The sequence below is a fragment of the Eschrichtius robustus genome, chromosome 2 (genome assembly GCF_028021215.1).
Source record: "Eschrichtius robustus isolate mEscRob2 chromosome 2, mEscRob2.pri, whole genome shotgun sequence".
Taxonomy (NCBI): domain Eukaryota; kingdom Metazoa; phylum Chordata; class Mammalia; order Artiodactyla; family Eschrichtiidae; genus Eschrichtius; species Eschrichtius robustus.
Genome location: NC_090825.1, coordinates 109,110,647 through 109,124,583, shown reverse-complemented (window position 1 = coordinate 109,124,583; position 13,937 = coordinate 109,110,647). Strand labels below are relative to the sequence as shown.

General features: G+C 38.7%; 1 protein-coding gene across 4 annotated transcripts in view; it reads right to left on the bottom strand.

The window, feature by feature from the left end:
• Positions 1–773: 773 nt before the first annotated feature.
• Positions 774–13,937, bottom strand: part of CDC42SE2 (CDC42 small effector 2) — a 127,959-nt gene continuing 114,795 nt past the window's right edge. For all 4 annotated transcript variants that reach the window (XM_068535810.1, XM_068535812.1, XM_068535813.1 and 1 more), the window contains 2 exons: positions 3,864–3,980; positions 774–3,278 (listed from right to left, as the gene is read on the bottom strand). In XM_068535810.1, the coding sequence (XP_068391911.1) occupies positions 3,882–3,980 (99 nt within the window). In that variant the 3' untranslated portion in view covers positions 774–3,278; positions 3,864–3,881. The remainder of the gene's footprint in view (positions 3,279–3,863; positions 3,981–13,937) is intronic.

The window sequence follows — 13,937 nt, the reverse complement described above, 5'->3', positions numbered from 1 at the left end:
TTTTGAGATATTGTTGTTTCCTGATACTTTTCTCATTAATTTTTCTATTTTAGAATACTGTGTGTGGCAATTCTCATGATACAGCCAAACCTAACTGACCTATTCTCAGTACCTGACCAATGCATTAAAGAAAGAAAGAAAGATTCTCTAACAAACAAACAGGATCTGGTGAGTACATAGATCTTTGTTCTAAATCAGTGTTTCCCAGCTGTGGCACTGTGACATCTCTCTCTTGTGAGGGCTGATATTTAGTGGCCTCCCAGGGATGTTAACAGCACCCCTTCCTTAGTTTCTGACAGACACCAAAAATATCTCCAGACAGACATTTTCAAATGTTCCCTGGAGAGCAAACTGCCCATCACATTCTGTGATGATGGACATATTCTATGACTGACTGAGGAACAGAATTCTTACTTTAATTTAAATCCTACATACACTGTGAGGACAAATTGCTTCAGCAAGGAAAATTGAATGAATTGGGGTTGGATACCTTTGTTAAAAAAATTGGGGATATTTATATTTTTCGTTTCTTCCTACTTTTAAATGTTTGGAAGTAGGACTTTTTAGGTTCGTTCTGTCTAGGCATTTATTAATTATAAGGTGACATTACAAGTTTAGAAATTTTCAAAACATATAACTCAAAAATCTAAGAAAGGCTAAAAAGGTGATATTAAATATCTCCTCCTTGAAAGAAAGGAATTAACCAAACCAGGATTGAAAAACATTTATTGAAACAAAATCAAATACTTTCTTTTTATTATCTACAAGCCAACACTGAACTTACTTTATTCAAGAATGAACACAATGTACAAAAAAAGTATGCTTATATTATAAAAATATGTCAATTTTATCTCCTGGGTGCTGAGCAGAAGTCATTTTAAACAAAATCAAGGCAAACTTGCTCTCTATAATAGAACTGCTATAATTTAATAACAAAAGTGAAAGCTAATATATACTCACAAAGTATCTTTAAAGGCCCACTGATAATGCTGCATTGGAAAGCTGAACCCAGTCACCACAGTTCACATTTCCAACCTATGCTCATGGGCACCACTTCTTTTTTTTTACAGACTGCATGTCATTAGTATTTCAGCAAAGTATTAACAGTCAATCATATTTAGTTAGCTTCAATTTTCACACATTGTTATGGGGAGCAAATGACCTCCCAAGATTTACAAACCCACTTATCCAGGTGGGACCTGCTAACTCCCTAAAAAAAAAAAAAAATCTGTGTCCAAGGTTAGTATCTTAAAGTTGTTGGTAATTTTCTTATTTCTTCTGAATAATTACTGGCACCTTCCTGGGCATGTGTTCTTGGCACACAGTGTGGCTACTTGTGCCTGTCAAGTCAGTGGCAGCTGCAGAACAGTTAGAGGCTGAAGAGTGCAGCCTTTGGCTTACCATGGAGACATGCTCCAGTGCTCACTGGAGTATTTGGTACTTGGAGAATCAGGAAAGTGAGAGATTGGGGGAAAAAAAAAAAAAAGAATAAATCAAATTATGAATTGGGGAAAACGGACCATGGCTCCCTGTATTGTTCCAGGAGTTACACAGTTATATAAAATCTGTACTAATTTTTAAAGTCAGACTAGAAGTAGACTACATAGCATCCAGCACTGACAAGGCCAAACAAAATCCATCCCTTAAAGAGCTTGCACACTGCAGTGCCCTGTCTCTGGCTGAACAGAAAGACAGTGGTAGTCAGGCAAAATCCAGAATGCAGTATCAACACAATTAATGACATCAGATGAATTCAAGTTCAGAAGTTATTAAACTGCAAAATGCCTATTTTGACTGCTAAGCATAAATGTTTTTCCTTGACAGAGTCTCTGGGATTGACACCTATGAAGACTCAAAATTGCAGAAATATAAGGACTGAGTATTCTAGTGCCTGCTGTACTGGGTAAATTAAATCCAAAAGAACTGGGGGAAGAAATGCTTCCATGTTTTGCCTATATAAACCCAATATTTATTTAGTTACCTGTTTCACAAGAACTTGTGACTAAGGTGAAGAGAAATGATCTCTTCTCCTTTATGCAATTACCTAATTCCTTATAGCTTTCTAAGTCAGTTTTCAATTAAGCCCCATTTCCTACATGAACTGTTATTCCTACCAAATGTAACGGTTACATAGGGCTGAACTGTACATAATTTAAACATTTTCATGAAAAAACAAACCACTAATTTGGCTTATGGGGAAAGAGAAGCATTTACAGAAATACAATTTGTGAAGAATAAACGTATTTTGCAACCTGAGCCAAAGGTTTCTCACCAATACCTTAATAAGTCACCATGCAGGTTGTTTTCACAGGCAACAACACAGCCAGGTCAACTGTTGCTCCTGGCAACTTCCATTGCCCCAAAATATGTGGAAGATGGAGAGGCCAATGACTGAAATCTGCAGTTAGTTAGGAATACAGGCCAAAAGCTCAACAAACTGCTACTGGAAGCAACTGGATACCATAATATTAAACATAAACAAGTGAAAGCAGAATGAGCACACAAAGAAATGAACAAAGATCATGATGCTCAGAGTCAGACCCAATGAGGGTATTACCACACACACACACACACACACGCACAGATACATAACCATACCTGTTTACAATCCCAGGCCCTTGCTCTCAAATAAATATATTGAACATTTACAACAGAATGAATGCCTTATGAATGCAAGCTTTTCTTTTATAACTCTAAATAAAAGTCATACTTCTAAAATAAGCTACAAATGGCCTTTTTTTGTGAAACTGATGTGACTTGGTGCCACAGCTAACCTTTCTCTAATAGCAGCAGTATCATCAGCCCATGGCAGCAAGGAAATGTTCATTTCTGGCATCCCATGGGCTCCTATACAAGCAACTTCATAAAGCATGCAGATACTACTCTGTTGAAGTTTCAAATGAATAGAAATGATCATTGTGCTTATGGGTCTCATACCTTCCAAAATATACATAAATGGTGACACATTAAAATAGCAGTTCTTTGCTTACCAATAAAATCATAAGGCAGAGGGGTTGGAGGTGGAAAGAGAAATTGTTAAAAATGCGGGAAAAAATGCAAAACAGTGCTAGCATTCACAAAAAAGATCATGCTAAAATCAGATCCATATTCATAAAAATCAATCATTAAGCCACAATCCAAAGAACTCTGTCCATGAGTCCAAAGGCATGCATGCCAGCTGAAGGAAATGCAGGATTCTTCTGACAATAGTTTCTTCAGAGCAGAACAGTAACATGTCACTGGAGTAATCACAACAGGGTGAACAAGACGCCATCACACTTTTTTGCAATTGAAAAGAAAAGCAATCACAATAAAAAAAAATTAAACAACAGTGGAAACAAAACATAGAGATTCACAATGACCTATAAAACCAAAGAATCATCCAAATGATTTTTACCCTTTAGGGGTTCATGCCTCTTAATAGTTGTCTTTTTAATTTGAAAAGTTTATAATGAAAGGTTTATCCATAATGGTATTAAATATAAAATTACTTCACTACACATGGGATTTCGTGCAGTATCAATACTCAGTAACTTCACTCATGTTTAAAGGACACATAAGAGACATCTTGTCACTAGAATCGCAGTCAAAGCCTCCCGCAAAACAAGATGTCTTAAAAGCATTTAAAGTTTCTCATAAGGAAAACAACCACCTGAAACTAATATTCAAAATGCAGTAACTGCCTAAGGTCATCACTTGGCCAACTAAGGTATTTTCACCTTTTCTAGTAAGTTCACAATTTTTTAAAAAGAACAAGATACTTATTTTTTAACCCCAAGGTTGAAACTAAGGCTGTCTATGTCATCAGCTGTTAGTGGCCATGTATGTATCTGAACTTCCAGCCTGTGTTCTGAGGTACTCACGGGAGGAGGGATCCGGGGCTATCCTGCCTTCGTGTCCACAAGCTGCATCTGCACGTTGGCAGCCATGCCACCTCCGTAGCCTCCCTTGGACTGCATCTGGTTCTGAATGGAGCTAACCTGCAACAAGACAAGAACAGAACCAGTCAGGAACTAGGGCCACTGCAAGTAAGCAACTCTTGCCTAATATTTTAGCTGGGCTGCTTTTCCCAAAAGGGTGCCTTTTATAGAAGAAAAAATACCTTTTATAGACTTAAACTTGCTCTCATTGTAAGGCAAAATGCTGAAGCTAGTGACTGAAGCATTTTTTTTTTTGCCACAACTCCCTCTCCACCCATCCCCCCACTCCTGCAACTTTCTCCACTTGGCAATTACAAAAAACAAGTTTCGTAATTCACAAGGCACTTGGCTACATTTCAAAAGCAGTTAAAAGGATACAGATGAACTCAACCACCTTAATTTACAAACACCTCACATATATGATCACCTCAATTACCTGGATTAGAATCAGATTCAAAAATAAATATGAATCAAACTGAACCAAAGATAAACTTTAAAAGTGCATGTGGGACTTCCCTGGTGGCACAGTGGTTAAGAATCTGCCTGCCAGTGCAGAGGTTCAAGCCCTGGTCCGGGAAGATCCCACATGCCGCGGAGCAAATAAGCCCATGCGCCACAACTACTGAGCCTGCGTGCCACAACTACTGGAGCCCACGCTGCAACAAGAGAAGCCACCGCAATGAGAAGCCTGCGCACCGCAATGAAGAGTAGCCCCCACTCGCCACAACTAGAGAAAGCCCACGTGCAGCAACGAAGACCCAACGCAGCCAAAAGTACATAAATGAATAAATAAATTTTAAAAGAGTCCATGTGGTAAAATTTACATACTTAATACAGTCTTAGTATAGTCTGATAAAGTGGAAAGGAGTATAAGAATCCAAAGACTTGGAATATTCAAAGCAAGCTTAGCCAGAGGCCACACCCGAGGAGACAAGTTTGCATATTTAAAGACTGTGAGTAGTACACCCTTTTCTCATGTGATGTGAGCCCAGGGTGGAATCATCATTCTCTCCAGCTTTTATCACATGGTTAGAGCCCCTGAACTTTGACTCATCTTCTACCTGAGCCTGCAAACAACATCTCCTTAACAGCCCTCAGAGAACAGGCTGGTCTCAGGTTTACAGGATGGCTTCAAAATATGACATCATGTAACCCTCACAACAACGCCAGGAGGAAGCAGTAAAGAGTGAACCTGTGAAACCCGAGGCATCCTATCCTCAACCCTGATAAAGGCAGAACTCCAGGCCTGTGCACTCATTTTCTCTACCTGCAACCTTGCTGAGTGGCCCCAGGAGTGCCATATACTCTCCAGGACTTCATTAATCAACCTTCTAAAAAAAACAAACCAACCATAATTTTATATGTACCAATGAAGTTTCCTTGGAATAGGACATAAAACTGGTTCAGTTAAAAGCAAGCAATTGCCGAACAACCAGCAAGAGGGAAACACAAATCCACCCGTCAGCAGACAGGGTGCCTAAAGTCATACTGAGCTCACAGCCACCTATAAACACACCCCTTGACACAGCCCTGCCCACCAGAAGGATAAGACCCAGCTCTACCCACCAGCAGGAAGGCACCAGTCCCTCCCACCAGGAAACCTCCAGAAGCCTGAGGCCCACTTTCACCCACCAGAGGGCAGACACCAGAAGCAAGAGGAGCTATGATCCTCCAGCCAGAGTAAAGGAGTCGACAAAGAAAGACAAAATGAGATGGCAGAGAAATATGTTTCAGACGAAGGAACAAGATAAAAACCCACAAGAACAACTAAATGAAGAAGAGATAAGCAGCCTACCTGAAAAAGGATTTAGAGTAATGATAGTAAAGATGACCCAAAATCTTGGAAAAAGAATGGAGGCACAGATTGAGAAGTTACAAGAAATGTTTAACAAAGAGCTAGACGATATAATGAACAAATAAAGATGAACAATACAATAACTGCAATGAAAAATACACTAGAAGGAATCAACAGCAGAATGACTGAGGGAGAAAAATAAGTGAGCTGGAAGACAGAATGTTGGAAATCACTGCCACGGAACAGAACAAAGGAAAAAGAATGAAAAGAAATGAGGACAGTCTCAGAGACCTCTGGGAAACATTAAAACACACCAACATTTGCATTATAAGGGTGCAAGAAGAGAGAAAGAGCCCAAGATAATATCTGAAGAGATTATACCCGAAAACTTCCCTAACACGAGAAAGGAAACACTCACTCAAGTCCAGGAAGCACAGAGAGTCCCATAAAAGATGACCCCAAGGAGGAACGCACCAACGTGCATATTAATCAAACTGATAAAAATTAAAGACAAAGAAAAAATTTTAAAAGCACCAAGGGAAAAGCAACAAATAACATACAAGGGAACCCCATAAGGTTATCAGGTGATTTTTCAGTATAAGCTCTGCAGGCCAGAAGGAAGTGGCACAATATATTTAAAGTGATGAAAGGGAAAACCCTACAACCAAGAATATTATACGCACCAAGGCTCTCATTTAGATTTGATGGAGAAATCAAAAGCTTTACAGGGGCCTCCCTGGTGGCACAGTGGTTAAGAATCTGCCTGCCAATGCAGGGGACATGGGTTCGATCCCACATGCCACGGAGCAACTAAGCCTGTGTGCCACAACTACTGAAGCCCACATGCCTAGAGCCCGTGCTCCACAACAAGAGAAGCCACTGCAACGAGAAGCCCGCACACTGCAACCAAGAGTAGCCCCTGCTTGCCACAACTAGAGAAAGACAGCCTGTGGCAACGAAGACCCAACACCGCCAAAAAAAAAAAGGCTTTACACACAAGCAAAAGCTAAGAGAATTTAGCACCACCAAACCAGCATTACAACAAATCTGAAAGGAACACCTCTAGGTGGAAAATAAGAGGCCACAACTAGACTCGGAGAAGTTCACTGGCAGAAGCAAACATAAAGTAAAGGTAGGAAATCTTCCACACACAAATATAATATCAAAACCAGCAATCATGAGCAGAGTACAGATGCAGGATATTGGAAATGCATTTGAAATGAAGATATCAACAACTTAAAACAATCTTGTACATACATAGACTACTATAGCAAAAACTCATGGGAACCACAAACGAAAAATCTAGAATAGCTACCCACACAAAAAAAAAAAAGCAATCCAAACACATCACTAAAGATAAGACATCAAGGGACTTCCCTGGTGGACCAGTGGTTAAGACTCTGCACTTCCATTGCAGGGGGCACAAGTTCAATCCCTGGTCTGGGAACTAAGATCCTGCGTGTGTTGCTCAGCATGGACCCCCCACCGAAAAAAAAAAAAAGAGACAGAGAGAGAAAAAAAAATTGACATCAAATCACAAGAGAATAAAAGAGGAAGGGAAGAAAAATGACCTTAAGAAATAAATCCAGATGAAAAAAATAGCAAGAACGTACGTATCAATAATTACCTTAATGTTAACGGATTAAATGCTCCAACCAAAAGACATAGACTGGCTGAAACAAAAACAAGACCCATATATTTGCTGTCTACAAGAGAGACACTTCAGATCTAGTGACACATGCAGACTAAAAGTGAGAGGATGGAAAAAGGTATTCCATACAAATGGAAATCAAAAGAAAACTGGAGTAGCAATACTACTATCAGACACAATAAACTTTAAAATAAAGACTGTTACAAGACAAAGAAGGACACTACATAATGATCAAAGGATCAATACAAGAAGATATAACAATTCTAAACATATATACACCCAACAGAGGAGCACCTCAATACATAAGGCAAATGCTAACAGCTATAAAAGAGGAAATCGACAGTAGCACAATAATAGTGGGGAACTTTAACACCTCACTTACACCAATGGACAGATCATCCAGACAGAAAATTAATAAGGAAACAAAAGCTTTAAATGACAGAATAGGCCAGATAGATTTCATTGATATTTACAGGACATTCCATCCAAAAACAGCAGATATACTTTCTTCTCAAAGGCACACAGAGCATTCTCCAGGATAGATCACATCTTGAGTCACAAATCAAGCCTCGGTAAATTTCCGAAAATTGATATCATACCAAGCATCATCTCTGACCACAGCGCTATGGGATTAGAAACTACAGGGAAAAAACTGTAAAAAAAAAAAAAAAAAAACCCCACAAACACATGGAGGCTAAACAATGGTACTAAACAACCAATGGATCACTGAAAAAAATCAAAGAAGAAATCAAAAAATACCTCGAGACAAATGACAATGAAAACACGATGGTCCAAAGTTTTGGGGATGCAGCAAAAGCACTTCCAAGAGGAAAGTTTATAGCAGTACAATCGTACCTCAGGAAGCAAGAAAAATCTCAAATAAACAACCTAACCTTACACCTAAAACAACTAAAGAACAACAAACAAAACCCAAGGTTAGTAGAAGGAAAGAAATCATAAAGATCAGAGCAGAAATAAATGAAACAGAGACGAACAAAACAGTAGCAAAGATCAATAAAACTAAAAGCTGGTTCTTTGGAAAGATAAACAAAATTAATAAACCTTTACCCAGACTCACCAAGAAAAAAGGGAGAGGACTCAAATCAATAAAATTAGAAATGAAAAAGGAGAGTTACAACAGACACCACAGAAATACAAAGGATCATAAGTTGACTACAAACAACTATATGCCAATAAAATGGACAAGCTAGAAGAAATGGACAAACTCTTACAAAGGTACAATCTTCCAAGACTAAACCAGTAAGAAACAGAAAATATGACAGACCAATCACAAGTACTGAAATTGAAACACTGATTTAAAAACTTCCAACAAGCAAAAAGTCCAGGACCAGATGGCTTCACAGGCGAATGCTATCAAACATTTAGAGAAGAGTTAACACCTACCCTCCTGAAATTCTTCCAAAAAATTACAGAGAAAGGAACACTCCCAAGCTCATTCTATGAGGCCAACATTACCCTGATACTGAAACTAGACAAAGACACCACACACAAAAAAGAAAATTACAGTCCAATATCACCGATGAACAGAGATGCAAAGATACTCAAAGTACTAGCAACCTGAATCCAACAATATATTAAAAGGATCATACATGATGATCAAGTGGGATTTATCCCAGGGATGCAAGAATTCTTCAATATCTTCAAGTCAATCAGTGTGCTACACCACAGTAATAAACTGAAAAATGAAAACCAAGTGATCATCTCAATAGATACAGAAAAAGCTTCTGAGAAAATTCAACACCGATTTATGATAAAAGCTCTTCAGCAAGTGGGAATAGAGGGAACCTACCTCAACATGATACAGGCCATATATGACACACCCAGAGCTAACATCATTCTCAACGGTGAAAACCTGAAAGCGTTCCCTCTAAGATCAGGAACAAGACAAGGATGTCCACTGTTACCACTTTCATTCAACAGTTTTGGAAGTCCTAGCCCACAGCAATCAGAGAAGAAAAAGAAATAAAAGGAATCCAAACTGGAAAGGAAGAAGTAAAACTGTCACTGTTTGCAGATGACATGATACTATACATAGAGAATCCTAAAAATGCTACCAGAAAACTATTTGAGCTCATAAATGAATTTGGTAAAGTAGCAGGATACCAAATTAATGCACAGAAATCTCTTGCATTCCTATACACTAATGATAAAAAATCTGGAAGAGAAATTAAGGAAACACTCCCATTTACCACTGCAACAAAAAGAATAAAATACCTAGGAATAAATCTACCTAAGGAGACAAAAGGCCTGTATGCAGAAAACTATAAGACACTGATGAAAGAAAGTAAAGATGATACAAACAGATGGAGAGATACCATGTGCTTGGATTGGAAGAATCAGTATTGTGAAAATGACCATACTACACAAGGCAATCTACAGATTCAATGCAATCCCTATCAAATTACCAATGGCGTTTCTCAGAGAACTAGAACAAAAAATTATTAAAGACACACAAGACCCCAAGTAATCAAAGCAATCCTGAGAAAGAAAAATGGAGCTGGAGAAATCAGGCTCCCTGACTTGAGACTAACTACAAAGTAACAGTAATCAAAATAGTATGGTAATGGCACAGAAACAGAGATCAGTGGAACAGGATAGAAAGCCCAGAAATAAACTCACAAATCTATGGTCACCTAATCTATAACAAAGGAGGCAAGAAAGCTACAGTAATCAAGACAGTATGGTACTGGCACAAAAGCCAGTATAGATCAATGGTACAGGACAGAATGACCAGAAGTAAACCCAAGCACATATGGTCACTTAATTTAGGACAAGGGAGGCAAGAACATACAATGGAGAAAGGACAGCCTCTTCAATAACTGATGCTGCAAAAACTGGACAACTACATGTAAAAGAATGAAATTAGAACACTCCCTAACACCATACAAAAAAATAAACTCCAAATGGATTAAAGACCTAAATATAAGACCAGACACTATAAAACTCTTAGAGGAAAACATAGCAATGACAATCTTTGACATAAACCACAGCAAGAACTTTTTTGACCCACCTCCTAGAGTTAATTAACAGAAATAAAAACCAAAATAAATAAATGGGACTTAATTGAACTTAAAAGCTTTTGCACAGCAAAGGAAACGATAAACAAGATGAAAAGCCAACCCTCAGAATGGGAGAAAATATTTGCAAATGAAACAACAAAGGATTAATCTCCAAAATATACAAACAGCTCATGGAGCTCAATATCAAAAAAACAAACAATTCAGTTAAAAAATGGGTGGAAGACCTAAAAAGACATTTCACCAAGGAAGACGTACAGATGGCGAAGAGGCACATGAAAAGATGCTCAACATCACTAATTATTAGAGAAATGCAAATCAAAACTACAATGAGGTATCACCTCATGCCGGTCAGAATGGCCATTATCACAAAAGCTAGAAGGGGGCTTCCCTGGTGGCGCAGTGGTTGAGAATCTGCCTGCTAATGCAGGGGACACGGGTTCGAGCCCTGGTCTGGGAAGATCCCACATGCCGCGGAGCAACTGGGCCCGTGAACCACAACTGCTGAGCCTACACGTCTGGAGCCTGTGCCCCGCAATGGGAGGGGCCACGATAGTGAGAGGCCCACACACCGCGATGAAGAGTGGCCCCCGCACCACGATGAAGAGTGGCCCCTGCTTGCTGCAACTAGAGAAAGCCCTCGCACGAAACGAAGACCCAACACAGCTAAAAATAAATAAATAAATAAATAAATAAAGTAGCTATTAATTAAAAAAAAAAAGCTAGAAGGAATAAATGCTGGAAAGGGTGTGGTGAATAAATGCTGGAAACGGAGTTTCCTTAAAAAACTAAAAATAGAACTACCATATGACCCAGGAATCCCACTACTGGGCATATACACTGAGAAAACCATAATTCAAAGAGACATGTACCACAATGTTCACTGAAGCACCATTTACAATAGCCAAGACATGGAACCAACCTAAATGTCCATCGACAGATGAATGGATAAAGAAGATGTGGCACATATATACAATGGAATATTACTCAGCCAGAAAAAGAAATGAAACTGAGTTATTTGTAGTGAGGTGGATGGACCTGAAGTCTGTCATACAGACAAAAGTTAAGTCAGAAAGAGAAAAACAAATACTGTATCCTGACTCATATATATGGAATCTAAAAAAAACAAAAGGTGGTACTGATGAACCTAGTTGCAGGGCAGGAATAAAGAGTAGACATAGAGAATGGACTTGAGGACACGGGGTGGGAGGGGGAAGCTGGAGTGAAGTGAGAGTAGCATCGACATATATACACTACCAAATGTAAAACAGTTAGCTAGTGGGAAGCAGCACCATAGCACGGGGAGATAAGCTTGGTGCTCTGCAATGACCTAGAGGGGTGGGATAGGGAGGATGGGAGGGAGACGCAAGAGGGAGGGGCTATGGGGACATAGGTATGCATATGGCTAATTCACTTTGGTGTACAAGAGAAACTAACACAGTACTGTGAAGTAATTATACTCCAATAAAGATCTATTAAAAAAAAGAATACAAAATGGAGAAAAGACAGTCTCTTCAATAAGAGATGCTGGGAAAAACAGAGAGCTACATGTAGCAGAAGTAAATTAGAACACTCTCTAACACCTTACACAAAAATCAACACGAAATGGATCAAAGACCAAAATGCAAGGCCAGACACTATAAAACTCTGAGAAGAAAACATAGGCAGAACACTCCCTGACACAAATTGCAGCAATATCATTTTGGATCCACCTTCTAGAATAATGATAATTAAAACAAAAATAAACAAATGGGACCTAAGGAAACTTAAAAGCTTCTGCACAGCAAAAGAAACCATAAACAAAACAAAAAGACAACCCACACAATGAGAGAAAATATTTGCAAATGAAGCAACTGACAAGGGATTAATTTTCAAAATATACAAACGGCTCATACAGCTGAATATCAAAAAACCAAAAAACCCATTCAAACAATGGGCAAGGAAGCAAGAAGAACTACAATCCTGCAGCCTGTGGAACAAAAAACCACATTCACAGAAACATAGACAAGATGAAAAGGCAGAGGGCTATATACCAGATGAAGGAACAAGATAAAATCCCAGAAAAACAACTAAATGAAGTGGATATAGGCAACCTTCCAGAAAAAGAATTCAGAATGATAGTGAAGATGATCCAGGACCTCAGAAAAACAATGGAGGCAAAGATCGAGAAGATGCAAGAAATGTTTAACAAAGGCCTAGAAGAATTAAAGAACAAACAAACAGAGATAAACAATACAGTAACTGAAATGAAAACTACACTAGAAGGAATCAATAGCAGAATAACTGAGGCAGAAGAACAGATAAGTGACCTGGAAGACAGAATGGTGGAATTCACTGCTGTGGAACAGACTAAAGAAAAAAGAATGAAAAGAAATGAAGACAGCCTAAGAGACCTCTGGGACAACATTAAAGGCAACAACATTCGCATTATAGGGGTCCCAGAAGGAGAAGAGACAGAGAAAGGACCAGAGAAAATATTTGAAGAGATTATAGTCGAAAACTTCCCTAACATGGGAAAGGAAATAGCCACCCAAGTCCAGGAAGCGCAGCGAGTCCCATACAGGATAAACCCAAGGAGAAACACGCCGAGACACACAGTAATCAAATTGGAAAAAATTAAAGACAAAGAAAAATTACTGAAAGCAGCAAGGGAGAAACGACAAATAACATACAAGGGAACTCCCATAAGGTTAACAGCTGATTTCTCAGCAGAAACTCTACAAGCCAGAAGGAAGTGGCATGATATACTTAAAGTGATGAAAGGGAAGAACCTACCACCAATATTATTCTACCCAGCAAGGATCTCATTCAGATACGATGCAAAAATCAAAAGCTCTACAGACAAGAAAAAGCTAAGAGAATTAGCACCACCAAACCAGCTCTACAACAAATGCTAAAGGAACTTCTCTAAGCGGGAAACACAAGAGAAGAAAAGGATCTACAAAAACAAACCCAAAACAATTAAGAAAATGGTCATAGGAACATACATATCGATAATTACCTTAAACGTGAGTGGATTAAATGCTCCAACCAAAAGACACAGGCTTGCTGAATGTATACAAAAACAAGACCCATCTATATGCTGTCTACAAGAGACCCACTTCTTCAGACCTAGGGACACATACAGACTGAAAGTGAGGGGATGGAAAAAGATATTCCATGCAAATGGAAATTCAGAGAAAGCTGGAGAAGCTATACTCATATCAGATAAAATAAGACTTTAAAATAAAGAATGTTACAAGACACAAGGAAGGACACTACATAATGATCAAGGGATCAATCCAAGAAGAAGATGTAACAATTATAAATATATATGCACCCAACATAGGAGCACCTCAATACGTAAGGCAACTGCTAACAGCTATAAAAGAGGAAATCGACAGTAACACAATAATAGTGGGGGACTTTAACACCTCACTTACACCAATGGACAGATCATCCAAATTGAAAATAAATAAGGAAACAGAAGCTTTAAATGACACAGTCGACCAGATAGATTTAATTGATATCTATAAGATATTCCATCCAAAAAC